Here is a 13,621-nt window from a genome sequence, read left to right as displayed (position 1 = left end):
GTTTGTGACAACATCTCACACCTGTGGTCAGTCTTTGTTCAAATCAAGCTGTGATCTGTCTTCAGACTTTCCCCACCTGCTGCACATCACCATAGTATTCATATTTTCCTGATCTCTTCCAGATTGTGTTTTGAAAAAGTTGCATGGATAAAAATCCAAGACATCTTTAGCTAGTCAGATTAGAAGGAGAACATCAGTGAAGATCAGTTTTCAAATCTTGACAAAGATTCTGAGCCATAATAAGATCTGGACTTTGACTAGGCCATTCTGAATCTGCTCTGATCTAAACCAACCCATAATATCTCAGGCTGCTTGTTCAGGCTGGTTCTCCTGCTGGAAGGTGAACCTCCACCCCTCTGGTCTTCTGCAGCCTCTAGCAGGTTCTCCTCTGGGATTCAGCATCATGCTGCCATGTGTCTGAGCGGGGACGGTGTGGTCAGGGTGAGGTGAAGGGCGAGTTTCCATTTACCCACAGCACGTAAACAGTGGTTTCCTTCTTCCTTAAATGCCAAATTTACAGAGTCCACAGCTAATAGTTGTCCTGCTGATGGATTCTTCCACCTGAGCTGTGGATCTCTGCAGCTCCTCCAGAGCCACCATGGTCCTCCTGGTTAACCTCCACCTGAGCTGTGGATCTCTGCAGCTCCTCCAGAGCCACCATGGTCCTCCTGCTTCTCTGATCAATGCTCTCCTGGTCCAGCCTGTCAGTCCAGGTGGACGTCCATGTCCTGGTAGGTCTGCAGGAGGTCCATCCTCTCTCCAGGTCCACATGATGATCAGAACTCTGGGAGGTTCTGTAGAACCTGACCTGCTGTAAACTGGACCAGAACTTCCTCCCTGACCCGTCTGCTGGGTTCCTTGGTCTCCATGATGCTGGATGTTCTCTGACGTTCTCTAACAAAGCTGTGAGGCCTTCAGAAAACAGCTGCATTTACTCTAAGACTAAATTACACACAGGTGGCTCATATTTACTAATCAGCTCATGTCTGAAGAAAATTGGATTTTCTGGATCTATTTTGGTGCATCGGAGCCGGAGGACAGACGGAGGTTTTTAATTTGTGTACCTGTTTGATTCCAGCTCACAGTTCTGCACAACTTTGTGTTGGTCATAAAACCTGAATAAAAAAACTTTTTGTATGTAACTTGACAAAGAAGCACAGAGTTTAGTTGGTATGAATAAAGGTGCTATAATCTGCTAAAAGCTTCACAAACAGCCTGCTTTCCCTCAGTGACTCTCCACTTCTGCTTTGTAACAGGGGACATTAGTATTAGTTTCACTGGAAAACCTTCTGACGTAATGTTTTATCTGTCCGGAGCAGAAAGGATCACTTCCCGTTTCAGACCTTTCCACGGCTGCTGAGGCAAAGCCTCGCCCCTCTTTGCTCTCCTCTTCACCGAGCCGAGCACACAGCGAGCAGGGGGAGCACCAGGGCCGTCCAAAGGGGCCGGGGAGAGAACGAGGCCGCTGTGTTGCACAGATGTGTGTTGCAGCACTCGTTGGTGAAGGTGAAGTTCAGACCCAAGGCATATTTCTCCCCTGTGACTCCACACAGGGCCGGCAGGACGCAGCTCTTCTCGTACAGCACCACACGGAAGTCACCTGAGCGTTCAGCACAAACAGGCGGTTAACACTCCCACAGCTGGGAGTCTCAGCTGGGATTCATCCAAATGTCCCCCAGCGGCTCGGGGCACGCTCACCTCTCTGTCCCTCGGCTCTGCTGGACAGGCAGAGCTGCCCCGGCGGACACTTCAGGGGGAACCTGATGCAGTCCAGAGGAGAGATGGCCGGAAACACACAGGTGTAACAGAACAGGGAGACTGGAGAGGACAGACGGGTTTATCAAGAGGAGATGAACATCTTTCCAATGCACATTTATGTCTTCGTGTCTTATACTATAAAGATTCATAAAATGAGGTTGTATGAGGTTAAAATGGGGTTGCATGAGGTGCTTCCTTGCAGTCACTATCTTACCTGCAACAAGAGCTACAAAGATACAAGTTTGCAGAATCAGGAAAACAAAAGTAAAAAAAAAATCCGAAACAACACAGATGCAAAAAAAGGAAAAAACTGTTGATCGTTTTAAATTTGCTGTCAAGTATTGTTGAACCTTTTTACTGCAGCGGAAGGAAAACAACCACATAAACCAAAGGTTTATTCTGCAGATAGTTTCCACAGGCCCTGAACACAGGATGCCAATATTGATTTCCTGTTTTCTTTCTAATAAACACGTCAAACTCATGTTTTTATTTTAATTCTACAACAAAGTATAAAAAAACATTAACAATAAATGGATCAAATGTGTCGGGGGGTTCCTTGATAGAGGTTCTAGTTTGGAATCTGAAAGAAAAAGAAGCAATTAGATTTTTTCCAATTTAGGCATCAAAGCAAAACTTTTTAACCTTTATCTGATTTCTGCTGAAATTTAAACAGAACATGCTCTGATGATGTGATTACAGACTAAAAAGTGAGGATTTATTTTTAAATTTAATGCAGATTTAGCTAACAGGAAAAATAAGGTTCCCAATCAGAACCAATGGAAGAAGATTTGCTTAATAAAAGGGAGATGGGAAAAACAGATGCCTCTCTGAGACTGCAGCAGGCCTCCTTGTTGAAGTTTAATCGCTAACATTAATCTTTCTGATCTGTGAGGACGAGAATAATCTGATTAAACCAGTTTTCCAAGCAGCTGAAAGACAACAAGGCAGCGTTAGCTTCATTCACGGATCCAGGTCTCAACTTTTCATGACAAAGAAAGTTATTTTATGAGGTTGGCAGAAAAGGTTGGTCAGCTCAACTCAGGAGATTTTCTCCCTGATTCCAAAAGAAACTGCTGACTGCTATTAAAACAGGAGAAACAATCAGTGATTTAAACAAGTCGTTGAGTTATAATTAGCCCCATCAGACTAATTATATATCATGTGATGTATTGGCAGCTTTATTGTCTTCTTACCCACAGCTGGAGGGAGGCACAGGAGAAGCAGAAGGCAGGGAAGTTTGGACATCACTGATAGTTTCTGTGTCTTGGAGGGAGAAATAAAACTCTTCCAGCTGCTTGGTTCTAGAAGTTTGGTTCCTGCAGCCCGGTTCCTGGAGCTCCTCACAACACCGCTCTGTGTTTCATAAAAGCCGTCAGCTGAATGCAACTTGAGCATCCAAACCAGTTAAAATCTGTCCTGAGGTCGTCCCGATCCGGACGTCTCTGTCCACCACGGCTGCAGGGGTCTGAAGGTGAAGCTCATCCCTCCTGATGTTCTGTTGAGCACCCAGCAGAAGCTCCACACCCCTGTACTTGTGATTTCATTAGTGTCCTGGTTAGAGCCGAGCAGCTGCTGCAGTTTTGCTGATCTGCAGAAGAAACTTTCTGCTCTGAGTTAAGATAACCAGGAAGTTTTTATTTATTTTTTTTGTTATTGAGACAAAACATCCATTTTAGATAGATATCTCTCTATATATCTGGTTGTGTTAGTTTGTCTGTGATGAAGGTAAGCAGCCTGTAAGCAGGGAGCCTCAGGAACACGGCGGTTTATTAAATCAGGGCTTGTCTGTTAATGAAAGACGTGGAGTTCTGTTGGAGGACAGTCAAGTGACCAGCGGTCTCATGACTCGGCCGTCGAGCTGAAGCCTCAAACAGAAACTTTACTGAGTAACGTGAATAAATGGACTTCAACGATGAGCTTTATCAGCCGCTCAGGGAAGATAATTACTGCGTTTCGTGAACATTAAATGCTATTTTTCTGTTCAGTGGTCTGGTCCAATGCCAAATTAGATCGATGAAAACTTCCAATGATTCATTTCAGAAAAGTTGAATCTGCAATCTTTCCTAAAAGTTTTGGCAGGAACAGAAATGTTGGGTTTTTACAAACTGCAGCTGGACTTGTGCTGACAGTTTGCTGTCATTGCAAAGAGCTTTCTTACCTTTAAAATGTTTATCTCAGACCCTGTTTTCAGTCTATTTTCACCCTAATGCGTTGCTAACTCCATGCCAGCAGGTCAGCTCAGGTGAAGCTGTGAACGAGTTCTTCTGACATCTCTCTGGTCAGCAGACCTTCTGGTGTAAAAGAGATGAAGATGTGCTGAGATCACGGTCTCCTGATGTTAGCAATGGTAACTACTTTGAGCTCCACCTCTCTGGAGCCCAGCCACCCTCCAGAGGAAGCTTGTTTCAGCCGCTTGTGTCCAGGATCTCATCCTTCTGGTCCTGATCCAGACCTTATGACTGAAGGAGAAGGTCTGAACATAGACGTAGCGGTAGATCAAGAGCTTTGATCATTTCTTCATTACCACAGATCAGCGCCCACATTACTGCAGATGAAGCCCAGATCCGTCTGTCCATCTCTCGTTTCATCGTACAATTCGCTGCTGAACAAGACACCATAAATTACGCTTTTAGAAGTTGTGAATACTAAGTTTCATCTTCAGAACCTTCTTCATACCAACACAAAATAATGACTTTGCATAAACGTTATGGATCTTTTATTGTGGTTCTAAGGTTGAAGCCAGAATTGATAAAAGTTTTGTCTGCTATGCTGCAACCAGACCAGAAGTTTCCAGGACAGACATCTGCACAGCTTCACATGCAGAGAAAAAAACCCATCTCATATATTTTTAATAATTTTTCCACTTACAGAATCGTACAACATCCCAAACATTTTCATGCAAGCAAAAATAGAAAATGGTTAAAAAAAAAGTCTGCAGAAGGAAGAAAGTGCAGGAAAATTCTTTATGTTTTCAATAATCCTCCCACAATATTCAGCCATGGCTCAGTTCTACAGCAGCAGCAGCAAAAGCTGCAAAAACCAAAGTTAGCTTCAAACATCAGTGAATCAGAACCTTCTGAGTCTGCAGGGATTTAGTTAGCAGATCTGACGGCTTCATGCCCAGAGGTGAAACTTACCGGGAGTGAATGAGACTGTGGGCGTGTCTCTCTGCCCTCTGGGCTGTGATTGGACAGAAAACAGGAAGTCATCTAACTGGGGGCCCCATCAGAATCCCCTTAATATCAGCTCCTAGCTCCTGTTCCTTGACCTTTCATGGGGTCAACAGTGAGAACTCTATCGTGGGGAGGAGAGGAGCTACGGACTGCTGTGTTTATACCAGAGAGCCTTTAACTCTGACGTCATTACAAAACCGAAACGCTCATGGATGATTCTAGTCAAACCTACAGCCTTCTGAATATGAACTACAAAGTGTTGCTCTCTTCTCTTCTGACATTTATGTTGATTTCCATGAGGGGGATGTGCTGATCCGTCATTTCACGCAAAACATTCCTTAAGGCTCCCTAGTGCCAGTAAGGGACGTTGCAAAGTTCCTAGGCTAAATTAGCAGTGATAGGAAGCATTCAGGCTCCTTTTCCTACCTCCTTCCTTACTGACTGCTCTATCCAGACAGCTCTGATCATGGAACCCGCTGATGGACTTCTTCTTTGGCTAATGGGTATTCGGATGGACCCATCAGCAACATCTGAATACGTGTTTTGGGTAAGGACTCTTCAGCCAAATCAGGGTTGTCTGAATAGTGCAGTCAGTAAGGAAGGAGGTAGGAAAAGGAGCCTGAATGCTTCCTCTCATAGCTCCTTTAGCCTAGGAACCTTCTGACGTCCCTTACAATGTTTTCCAGATCCCAAAACCCAAAAGAAGCGCAACAAGCAACCCAGCACACAGTAATCCAGCGTTCGGTTCTACAGTGCTGCATTTCTAGCCACAGTCACTGTTCCTGGTCATGAAATTGTTGTCAGCAATGTTTTATTTTGCATATAGATTTGTCTAACTTGCGTTTTTGTAGTTCTTTTTTGATTTTTTTTTTGAAAGGCCGTAGGTCCGGGTCAGACTCCCATCATCCATGTGCGTTTCCGTCGCGTAATGGCATCAGAGTTAAAGGCTGTCCAGAATCGTCACAGCAGTCCGGAGCTCGAGTCCTACCAATGATTTCTGACTGTTGAGCCAATGAAAGGCCAAGCAACAGGAGCTAGGAGCTATAATTAGACCATTTTGGATGCAGCCACTGGCTGGAAGGAGGGAGAAATATCTGTATTTCATTGGTATTTCCCCTGGGTCAGAACCATCTTCACACTCTGGGGGAAAACCAGAGAAAAATCCTCAAACTTAAACTGGGATTGTGGAAAAACAAAAAAATGTCTGACTCTCTGTGACCCATTAAAGCGTTGAATGGTGGTTTGATGAAAGGGGTGGCTGAGTTATGAAGCTTTAAGCTTACGACTGACCTTTCTTACTCATTAAGACAAAATCCCGTCATAGTTTATGAGGAAAGTTTTGAAGTATTATATAAATGTTGTTAAAACGGCACCATGCATGGCTACCAAAAGTCCCAGAACACTTTCTGATTGGGTTTGTATGAGATTTGTATTCATTGTGCAGGTTTGTGAGAGGAAAATGGAAGAATAATTAGAAAGTAAAATTAAAATAATAACATGTTGCTTCAGGCGTCAGCTCCTTTAGCTTCCTGTTTCTTCCCAAAAATCCAGCTAATGTAATCCTGCTGATCTCCAGCTGCTTGCAGGTACAGGCAGCTTCAACACGCTCCCTGCTGCAGAAAAGCGGGCGTGGCTCGCTTATCGACCTGCTGCCTCCTCATCCGGACCACTGAGGCGTCCACCTGAGCTGCTGCAGACTTTCCCCTCAGGTCCTCCAGCAGCTGCAGCCCTGAGCGCTGCAGCCTCAGCAGCTCCGCCTCAGAGGCCTGCAGACATCTCCTCAACGCCGCGCTGCCCTGAGGACGCACAGGAAACAGGTTTTATCCTGGTCAGGTTTGTGTGAGACTCTCAGACACCAACAGGTTCTGAACAGATGCCACACTGTGCAAAAATGGCCTTTAAAAAGATCTGATCTCATAACCCTGCAAGTAAAGGAGGATGAGTCTGATCTTCATGTTCGGGAAGACACGCCGCTCAGACAGGAGGTCCTACCAATGAAGCCCTTCATGCTGGCTGTCAGATCCCCCGTTCAACATTTAGTCAGCAGGATCTACCTGACAGAGGCGAGCGGCTTCAGGCAGCTGAGTCCCCGGGTGTCTCCGGTAGACCTGCACCAGGGGCCTGTCCAGCTTCTCCCGGGGCGGGACGTCAGCGCTGCTTTCAGGGCCCTGTTCAGAGATCATGAAGCATGAAAATGTCCTCCACACGGTCTCTGAGCATCGACTCCAGGTGGGCCACTCACCTGAGCTTTGTCGTGGCTGTGGCGAATGAGCTTTACTTCTCTCTGCTTGCGAAACACGGCGTGTCTGGTAACGGCAGACGTCACCGTCAGGCTTTGCTAGACCACAGAATAAAGTTTGTTCAGTTTTACTCCCCTGATCATGGGTTTTCATTTAAAAACTTAACATTTTTGACTCAAATATCAGAGATTGATTTATAAGTTGCAAATGCAAAACTTCCCCATTAAGTTAAGGCAAATAAAGACTGGAAATCATAAATGATAGACGATTGGTTATTCCTACCTAGCCTTGTGAGACCATCCTGATCTCGCGAGCTTTCAAGGTTTCACTCGCAGATCAGTCTGGCTACTCTCCGTTAAAGAAAATTTGGAGCCATTCACCAAACGAACGTCCAATCAGCGTTGGCTTTGAGGCGGGTTGAGGTGTGACGCAACGGGAAGCGACAGTTCAGTCTAAAGAACATGGCGGCTTCAGCCGATGAAACTAGCGTTAGCGTGGCTATCGAGCAAGTTTTATCGGAATTACAGAGTATTTCTTTGCTGAGCTAACGAGCCTTTACCTGCAGCAGCAAGAGTAGCTTGGCTTGTGGTTGTGTTTTCGTCATCGCTCTGTTACGAGCGACGACGAATCTGATTGGTTCATTTGGCCCGTCTATCACCAACATAGGCCAATCAGCTAACCAGTATTTTCGCCCCTTCCCAAAATTACTTCAATGGAAGGTTTCCAGATGGATATGCGAAGCAAATCTATCTGGCGGAGTCAGGTAAATTCATACCTAACAAAAATAAATGTATATTCCAGTATAAGGAGAATGTTTCATATCAAATGATGATCTGAGATTCTTTGACCGCTCGGTTTCTACCTGCAGGCTGATTGTTTCTGCGATCTTCTTCACCAAACCGTCGTTCACGCTGCGATGGGCGGCGTTCTGCCTGGTGATGGCGCCGCTCAGCGAGCGTCTCAGTTTCTCCCTCAGCAGCTGTGACTGATGGACGGCCAGAGAAGAAGACTCTAACACCTGCTTGCATTCTGCAGAAACCAAAGCAAGCGGTAGCAGCATTTCAGACGGGACAGGTGCAGGAAAAGATTCCCAAACATCAGCGATAACAAAAGTTTAACCTGCAACACACTGAGAGGAGACACAGGTAAGAGCGTTGGCGTGCAGACTGTCTCCACAGCTGCTGCATGCTCACAAACTTTGGTTTGTCAGCCCCTCACTGCAAAGTTTTCCTGGATTTAAATCGTTCACACACCACCGATCTCTGGAAAACGAGTCTGAGGATCAAAGATGCTCAGAGGATGTCAGAGTTTGACAATAACTGAACTGATTTACCCGTTTCTCGCTCTGCAGAAAGATTTCATGAATCCATTCAAGTTAGGAGGAAACATGTTGAAGAGCAGCAAAGATCAAATCTCCAATCCTAAACTGGATCCTCATCAAGAACCGGCATCGACCAACAGCTGACAGAACCTCACAGGAAACCTTTATCCTGCTCTACAAGACGGAGATACGTTCACAAACTGTTCTGTGCAGAAACAAAGCCTGGTTATAGCCTTATCCAGAGGCAGAGGCATCTGGGAAGCACCATCACAGGGAGAAGGTTGACTGGAGTCAGATGGATCTGTGCTCCAGACGTTTGTTGGTAGAAACGGAGCATAAAGGAGACGGTGTCCCTGTAGCCAGGCTCTGTGACGGCAGCAGGACGCATCAGTCTGGGTTTGGATCATCTCCACTGCTGGCATGGCAGCTTTCACGCAGAAAAGTCCAGAAGAGATTTTAGAGTAACATCTGCTGCCTTCAGGGCCACGTCTCCTCCTGGACATCTGAGCATTTTCCACCAAAACCAAAGGAGACCTCAGACCAAAGGCCTGGCTGAGGTTCAGCTGCTGGAGTGACCCGCATGTCACGCCTGGCACATTTATCTGTATCGCACATTTCAGCACAAAGACATGCAAAGTGCTTTACATGAAAATAAAAACAGGATAAAAGCAAGTTGGAATAAAATGTAGAAAAAATTAAACGTTAAATAGAAGATGGGAAAATAGAAACTAAAAGCAAACATTAAAAACAGTTGAACTTAACCAAAGTTAATCCTAAACAAATGTGTTTTTAATCTTGATTTAAAGGAACTCCGGCTTTCAGCACTTTTACAGTTTTCTGGGAGTTTGTTCCAGATCAATGGAGCATAGGAACTAAATGCTGCTTCTCCATGTCTGGTTCTGGTTCTGGTTCTGCAGAGCAGGCTGGAGCCAGAAGACCTGAGTGGTCTGGAGGGTTGATGCCCTGATAACAAGTCTGTGATGGATTTAGGTGCTAATTCAGGGATTTATAGACTAACAGAAGGATTTTAAAGTCTATTCTCTGAGATCCAGGGAGCCATGGAAGGACTTCAGAACCGGGTCCATGTTCTCTATGTTCTTAGTCTTAGTGGAAGGACTTCAGAACCGGGTCCATGTTCTCTACGTTCTTAGTCTTAGTGGAAGAACTTCAGAACCGGGTCCATGTTCTCTACGTTCTTAGTCTTAGTGAGGACTTCAGAACCGGGTCCATGTTCTCTACGTTCTTAGTCTTAGTGAGGACTTCAGAACCGGGTCCATGTTCTCTACGTTCTTAGTCTTAGTGAGGACTTCAGAACCGGGTCCATGTTCTCTACGTTCTTAGTCTTAGTGGAAGGACTTCAGAACCGGGTCCATGTTCTCTACGTTCTTAGTCTTAGTGAGGACTTCAGAACCGGGTCCATGTTCTCTACGTTCTTAGTCTTAGTGAGGACTTCAGAACCGGGTCCATGTTCTCTACGTTCTTAGTCTTAGTGGAAGGACTTCAGAACCGGGTCCATGTTCTCTACGTTCTTAGTCTTAGTGAGGACTTCAGAACCGGGTCCATGTTCTCTACGTTCTTAGTCTTAGTGAGGACTTCAGAACCGGGTCCATGTTCTCTACGTTCTTAGTCTTAGTGAGGACTTCAGAACCGGGTCCATGTTCTGTACGTTCTTTTTTTTCCAGGATTTGTTTTTACGACTCGACATCCTCCAAAACAGAACCAGATGAAGTTCTGGGAGAGGGAATGGGGAACATTGGACAGCCTGCGTTGCCCCCAACAGTTCAGTGGTGGATAACCGATTGTCATAACTTTATCTGATTGTATAAATGGACATCAGCTCACAGGTCAGAGTTACTTCATCAATTAGGATTCTCCAAAAATCTACATGTGATGCATTAAAAATGATTTCCCCTTATTGTGTTTATGTTTTATTTTATTTTCCAGATGAGCTGTTTGATCCCACCTGGAGTGAAATGGCTGAAAGGTTCTGGTTGGATGGAGACCGTGGAGACATTTGGTCCTGCAGGGCAGCTGGGAGGAACCAGATCCAGAACTCGAGCTCGTTCCCTGGCACAGAGTAGCAGCTTCCTGCTGCTTTCCCCCAGAACCTGAACAGTGTTGTTGAGAGAAAAGAAGAGAACACGGTGGCCTGATCTGGCAGAACCTAGAATATCATAACCTGATGATGAAAATCTGTATTTAAGAGAATCCCCCCAGCTCCCTGCTCTACAAACCACTGCTTAGACAGCCGTGATGTTTATTATGTGTTAAATTCCTTTTAAAATGTGTGTTTGAGACACTGGAGCGGTCAGGAAGCAAAGCTAAAAGGTTTTTTTATCGTGTAGGGGTGAAAGGTCAGCTGCTGTAAAGCCATGGAGCACCTGCTGCTGCCTCACTGCGTTCTCCAGCACTGCTTCCAGATCTCGTTTCAGCTCCATCAGCTCTCTCCTCTCCAGCCGTAACAGCTGATCAGCGCCGTCTCTCCCCTGCAACAGCATCAAGTCACCTCTGCCTCTAGTTTCACACAGACGCTCACACCGTTCATGATCCTCTCACGTATTTAAAGAGGCGGTGGAGACAGGAGTGGACATGTTCCGTACCGTCTTAGCGGTGGCTGGCCTCCTGCTGCGGCTCTCTGAGCTCCTGCCGTTGATGCTCAGGTTGGTCCTGATGCTGCGCAGCGTCTTCTCCAGGTGAACCCGCTCCCTCTGCAGCTTGACGGCCTCCTCGGCCACGGTCCCGGCCTGCCTGCGGAGCCGGCCCTCCACCTCCCGGACCCTCCGCATGTACTCCCCGGCCACGGCGACGCTGTCTGCAGCGCACCGCTCCCGCAGGCCGGATGGTGGGAACGGAGCCACCGGCCTCCTCTGGGAGCCCGGAGGGAGGCAAGAAGAAGGTTAAAGAGCAGAGGTGGAGGTCAGCGGTATTCAAAGGAAATATTCAGTCAGCTACACTTTAGTCTGCAGTCAGACGGTGGTGCTGTTATTTATGCACTTATAGTGGGATATTAGAGGGAGCAATAACAAAAACCTTTGTGAAAAAAGATAAAAGGCATCAGACACAGTGTCATCTACAACTGGATGAGTTCCATTTAATTTCCCTCAGGGATTAATTAACTAGTTCTGAATTTAATTTTACATCTAATCTGAATCAGGAAATACCAAATTAATCTCCTTTTATTGGGATTTGGCACCAAGCAGTTTGCCAGAAACAAACAAAGATCATCACGGTTCAGAACGGAGAAACCTTTGGAGGGAATTCTCCTTTTTGCTTCATCGTGGCACCTTCACCTGCCACCAGTTAACATGCTGACTGGACAAAGTCCAAAGGGACACGTTCTGTTCTGAGTTTCTCTCTAGGAGCACCTGTCTGTCTGTCTGTCTGTCTGTCTGTCTGTCTGTCTGTCTCCTGCAGAGACGACCCAGAGTCTCGGATAAAGCGGCCTGGATTAATTAGGAAGGATCTGCTGAGTTGTCCCTCAGTTGTCCCTCTCTCACCGTCCCTCCTGCAGTCTGGGCTCTGGACCTCCTGTCCCTGCAGACGGGGACACGGTTCTGTCCACGCTCCTCCTGCTGGACCTCATCTCCGCGGGGTTCTGCTGAGCTGTCAGACGGGACCTTCTGGGTCGAACCGGCGCAGCGGGACACGAGCCGGACCAGGCGCTGCGCGCGCTGGACGGACCGCAGCGTGGCGTCGCGCCAGGAGGCCGGGCCGATCTGGACCGAACCGAGCGGGACCAGCTGGACCTGCATCTGCAGCGAGGCGTGAGCATCCACCCGGACTGATCAAAGGGACCGCAGGGAGATAACTTTATGTTTGGAGCTGTCTCCGTAGCAACCAGAAACAAGAAGCTGTCTCCATAGCAACCAGAAACTCAGAGCTGCTGATTGGACAGAAAGGAGAACCGGGTTTACCCCACTGATCTCTATTATACTCTGGAGTGCTGATTTGCCAAAAAAATCTGAAGTCACTGGCCGCCATCTTGCTACTCCCTACTCTCACAGAATCCCACAGGATTTAGTTGCAACAACAAGCAGTTTTCTGGCTGAGTGAAAACGTTTCACAGGTAATTCTACAGTCAGTGGATGTACTAACACTATAAACTACTAGGAAATTAGGTGCTGAAATATTTTACACCTTATTCATATATAAATAAATAAATAAAATGCAAAATATTTCAGCACACGACTTTCTCAGTACTTGATAGTGTTAGTACATAACATAAAAATATATGGCATTTGACGTTTTAAGGGTCTTAAGCCCCCCCGAACATGCTAAAATCATCGTTATTCGATGCTGTAGCGCACATATTGCCTAGTTACTGGAGGAAGATAGGGAGTACCAATATGGCGGCTGGTGGCTTCACAGCGACGTGTATTATATACAGCCAATGCGCAATCCAGTGAATAAATAGAGATCAGTGGTTTACCCCTCAGTCATTCCAGTTTAACCTGACTAAACTGGACTCAAATCTTCTTTTTCTTTAAATTAGATTTTTTTATATATAAACAAGTACTGGACTACTAAAAAAAGTAATTAAAATAAATAAAAATTAAAGAATTCAAATAAAATAATTAAAAAATGTTATTCAATCATTTAATAATTTTATTAACTAGGAAACTTGGCAAATAGTGCAATAATGCTCAAAATTCAGGACTAGCTTTGTTTTTAGTAAATTTTATGTAAAAAAAAATAGATAAAATAATTTATATAAAAATACACAAATATCTCAATGGATATAATTCATATCTAATAGTAAGTACACACCTGATTTAATAAAACTTTAATGAATAATAAATCCCAGTATTGACCTTTGGAATGAAATTAATCAATTAGTATCTATTATAAGTTTTTGTGATTAACCTTTTTTTTTGTTGTGCCATAAAAATATGTAAAGACAAAATTTCAAATTTACAAAATTTACAAACAGTTTTTGGCCATGACTGCACAGAAAAGGAGATTTTTGTTGTGTTTCAATATTCTAAGTATTTTTTGTGTCACTTGTGGATTTTATTCTAAAGTGGATCAACAGGAAGTATGGTTCAGAGGGGGGGGGGGGGGGGGGGGGGGGGGGGGGGGGCTGGGGCATGCAGCAGAGGTCCAGGGGCCGGCGATAGAACCCGGGTCAG

At 45.4% G+C, this 13,621-nt stretch overlaps 2 protein-coding genes across 2 annotated transcripts; both read right to left on the bottom strand.

Annotated features, from left to right (window-relative positions):
• Positions 1–824: 824 nt before the first annotated feature.
• LOC105921201 (protein Bouncer) lies at positions 825–3,389 on the bottom strand. The gene is made up of 3 exons (XM_012856904.3): positions 2,952–3,389; positions 1,699–1,818; positions 825–1,600 (listed from the first exon to the last, which is right to left on the bottom strand). The coding sequence occupies exons 1-3, from the start codon at positions 3,151–3,153 to the stop codon at positions 1,392–1,394; spliced, it is 531 nt and encodes a 176-aa protein (XP_012712358.2). The 5' UTR covers positions 3,154–3,389; the 3' UTR covers positions 825–1,391.
• A 2,211-nt stretch (positions 3,390–5,600) lies between these two features.
• On the bottom strand, positions 5,601–12,370 carry ccdc105 (coiled-coil domain containing 105). Its single transcript, XM_021313190.2, has 8 exons — positions 11,990–12,370; positions 11,093–11,359; positions 10,874–10,978; positions 10,456–10,600; positions 8,034–8,200; positions 7,174–7,269; positions 6,986–7,099; positions 5,601–6,727 (listed from the first exon to the last, which is right to left on the bottom strand). The coding sequence occupies exons 1-8, from the start codon at positions 12,242–12,244 to the stop codon at positions 6,530–6,532; spliced, it is 1,347 nt and encodes a 448-aa protein (XP_021168865.2). The 5' UTR covers positions 12,245–12,370; the 3' UTR covers positions 5,601–6,529.
• Positions 12,371–13,621: the final 1,251 nt, after the last annotated feature.

The sequence above is a fragment of the Fundulus heteroclitus genome, chromosome 3 (genome assembly GCF_011125445.2).
Source record: "Fundulus heteroclitus isolate FHET01 chromosome 3, MU-UCD_Fhet_4.1, whole genome shotgun sequence".
Taxonomy (NCBI): Eukaryota; Metazoa; Chordata; class Actinopteri; order Cyprinodontiformes; family Fundulidae; genus Fundulus; species Fundulus heteroclitus.
Note: the sequence above shows the minus strand (reverse complement) of the source record. Positions and strands in the feature narration are given on the sequence as shown.

Excerpts from the sequence above, each read along its gene's own strand:
- LOC105921201 (XM_012856904.3), bottom strand. The coding sequence starts at position 3,153 with ATGCTCAAGTTGCATTCAGCTGACGGCTTTTATGAAACACAGAGCGGT. Across the intron at positions 1,819-2,951 it reads GTGCCTCCCTCCAGCTGTGG|TCTCCCTGTTCTGTTACACC; the intron begins GTAAGAAGACAA and ends TGTCCTCTCCAG. Across the intron at positions 1,601-1,698 it reads CAGAGCCGAGGGACAGAGAG|GTGACTTCCGTGTGGTGCTG; the intron begins GTGAGCGTGCCC and ends CTGAACGCTCAG.
- ccdc105 (XM_021313190.2), bottom strand. The coding sequence starts at position 12,244 with ATGCAGGTCCAGCTGGTCCCGCTCGGTTCGGTCCAGATCGGCCCGGCC. Across the intron at positions 8,201-10,455 it reads TTTCAGCCATTTCACTCCAG|AATGCAAGCAGGTGTTAGAG; the intron begins GTGGGATCAAAC and ends TGGTTTCTGCAG. Across the intron at positions 7,270-8,033 it reads CAGAAACAATCAGCCTGCAG|CAAAGCCTGACGGTGACGTC; the intron begins GTAGAAACCGAG and ends TCTGTGGTCTAG.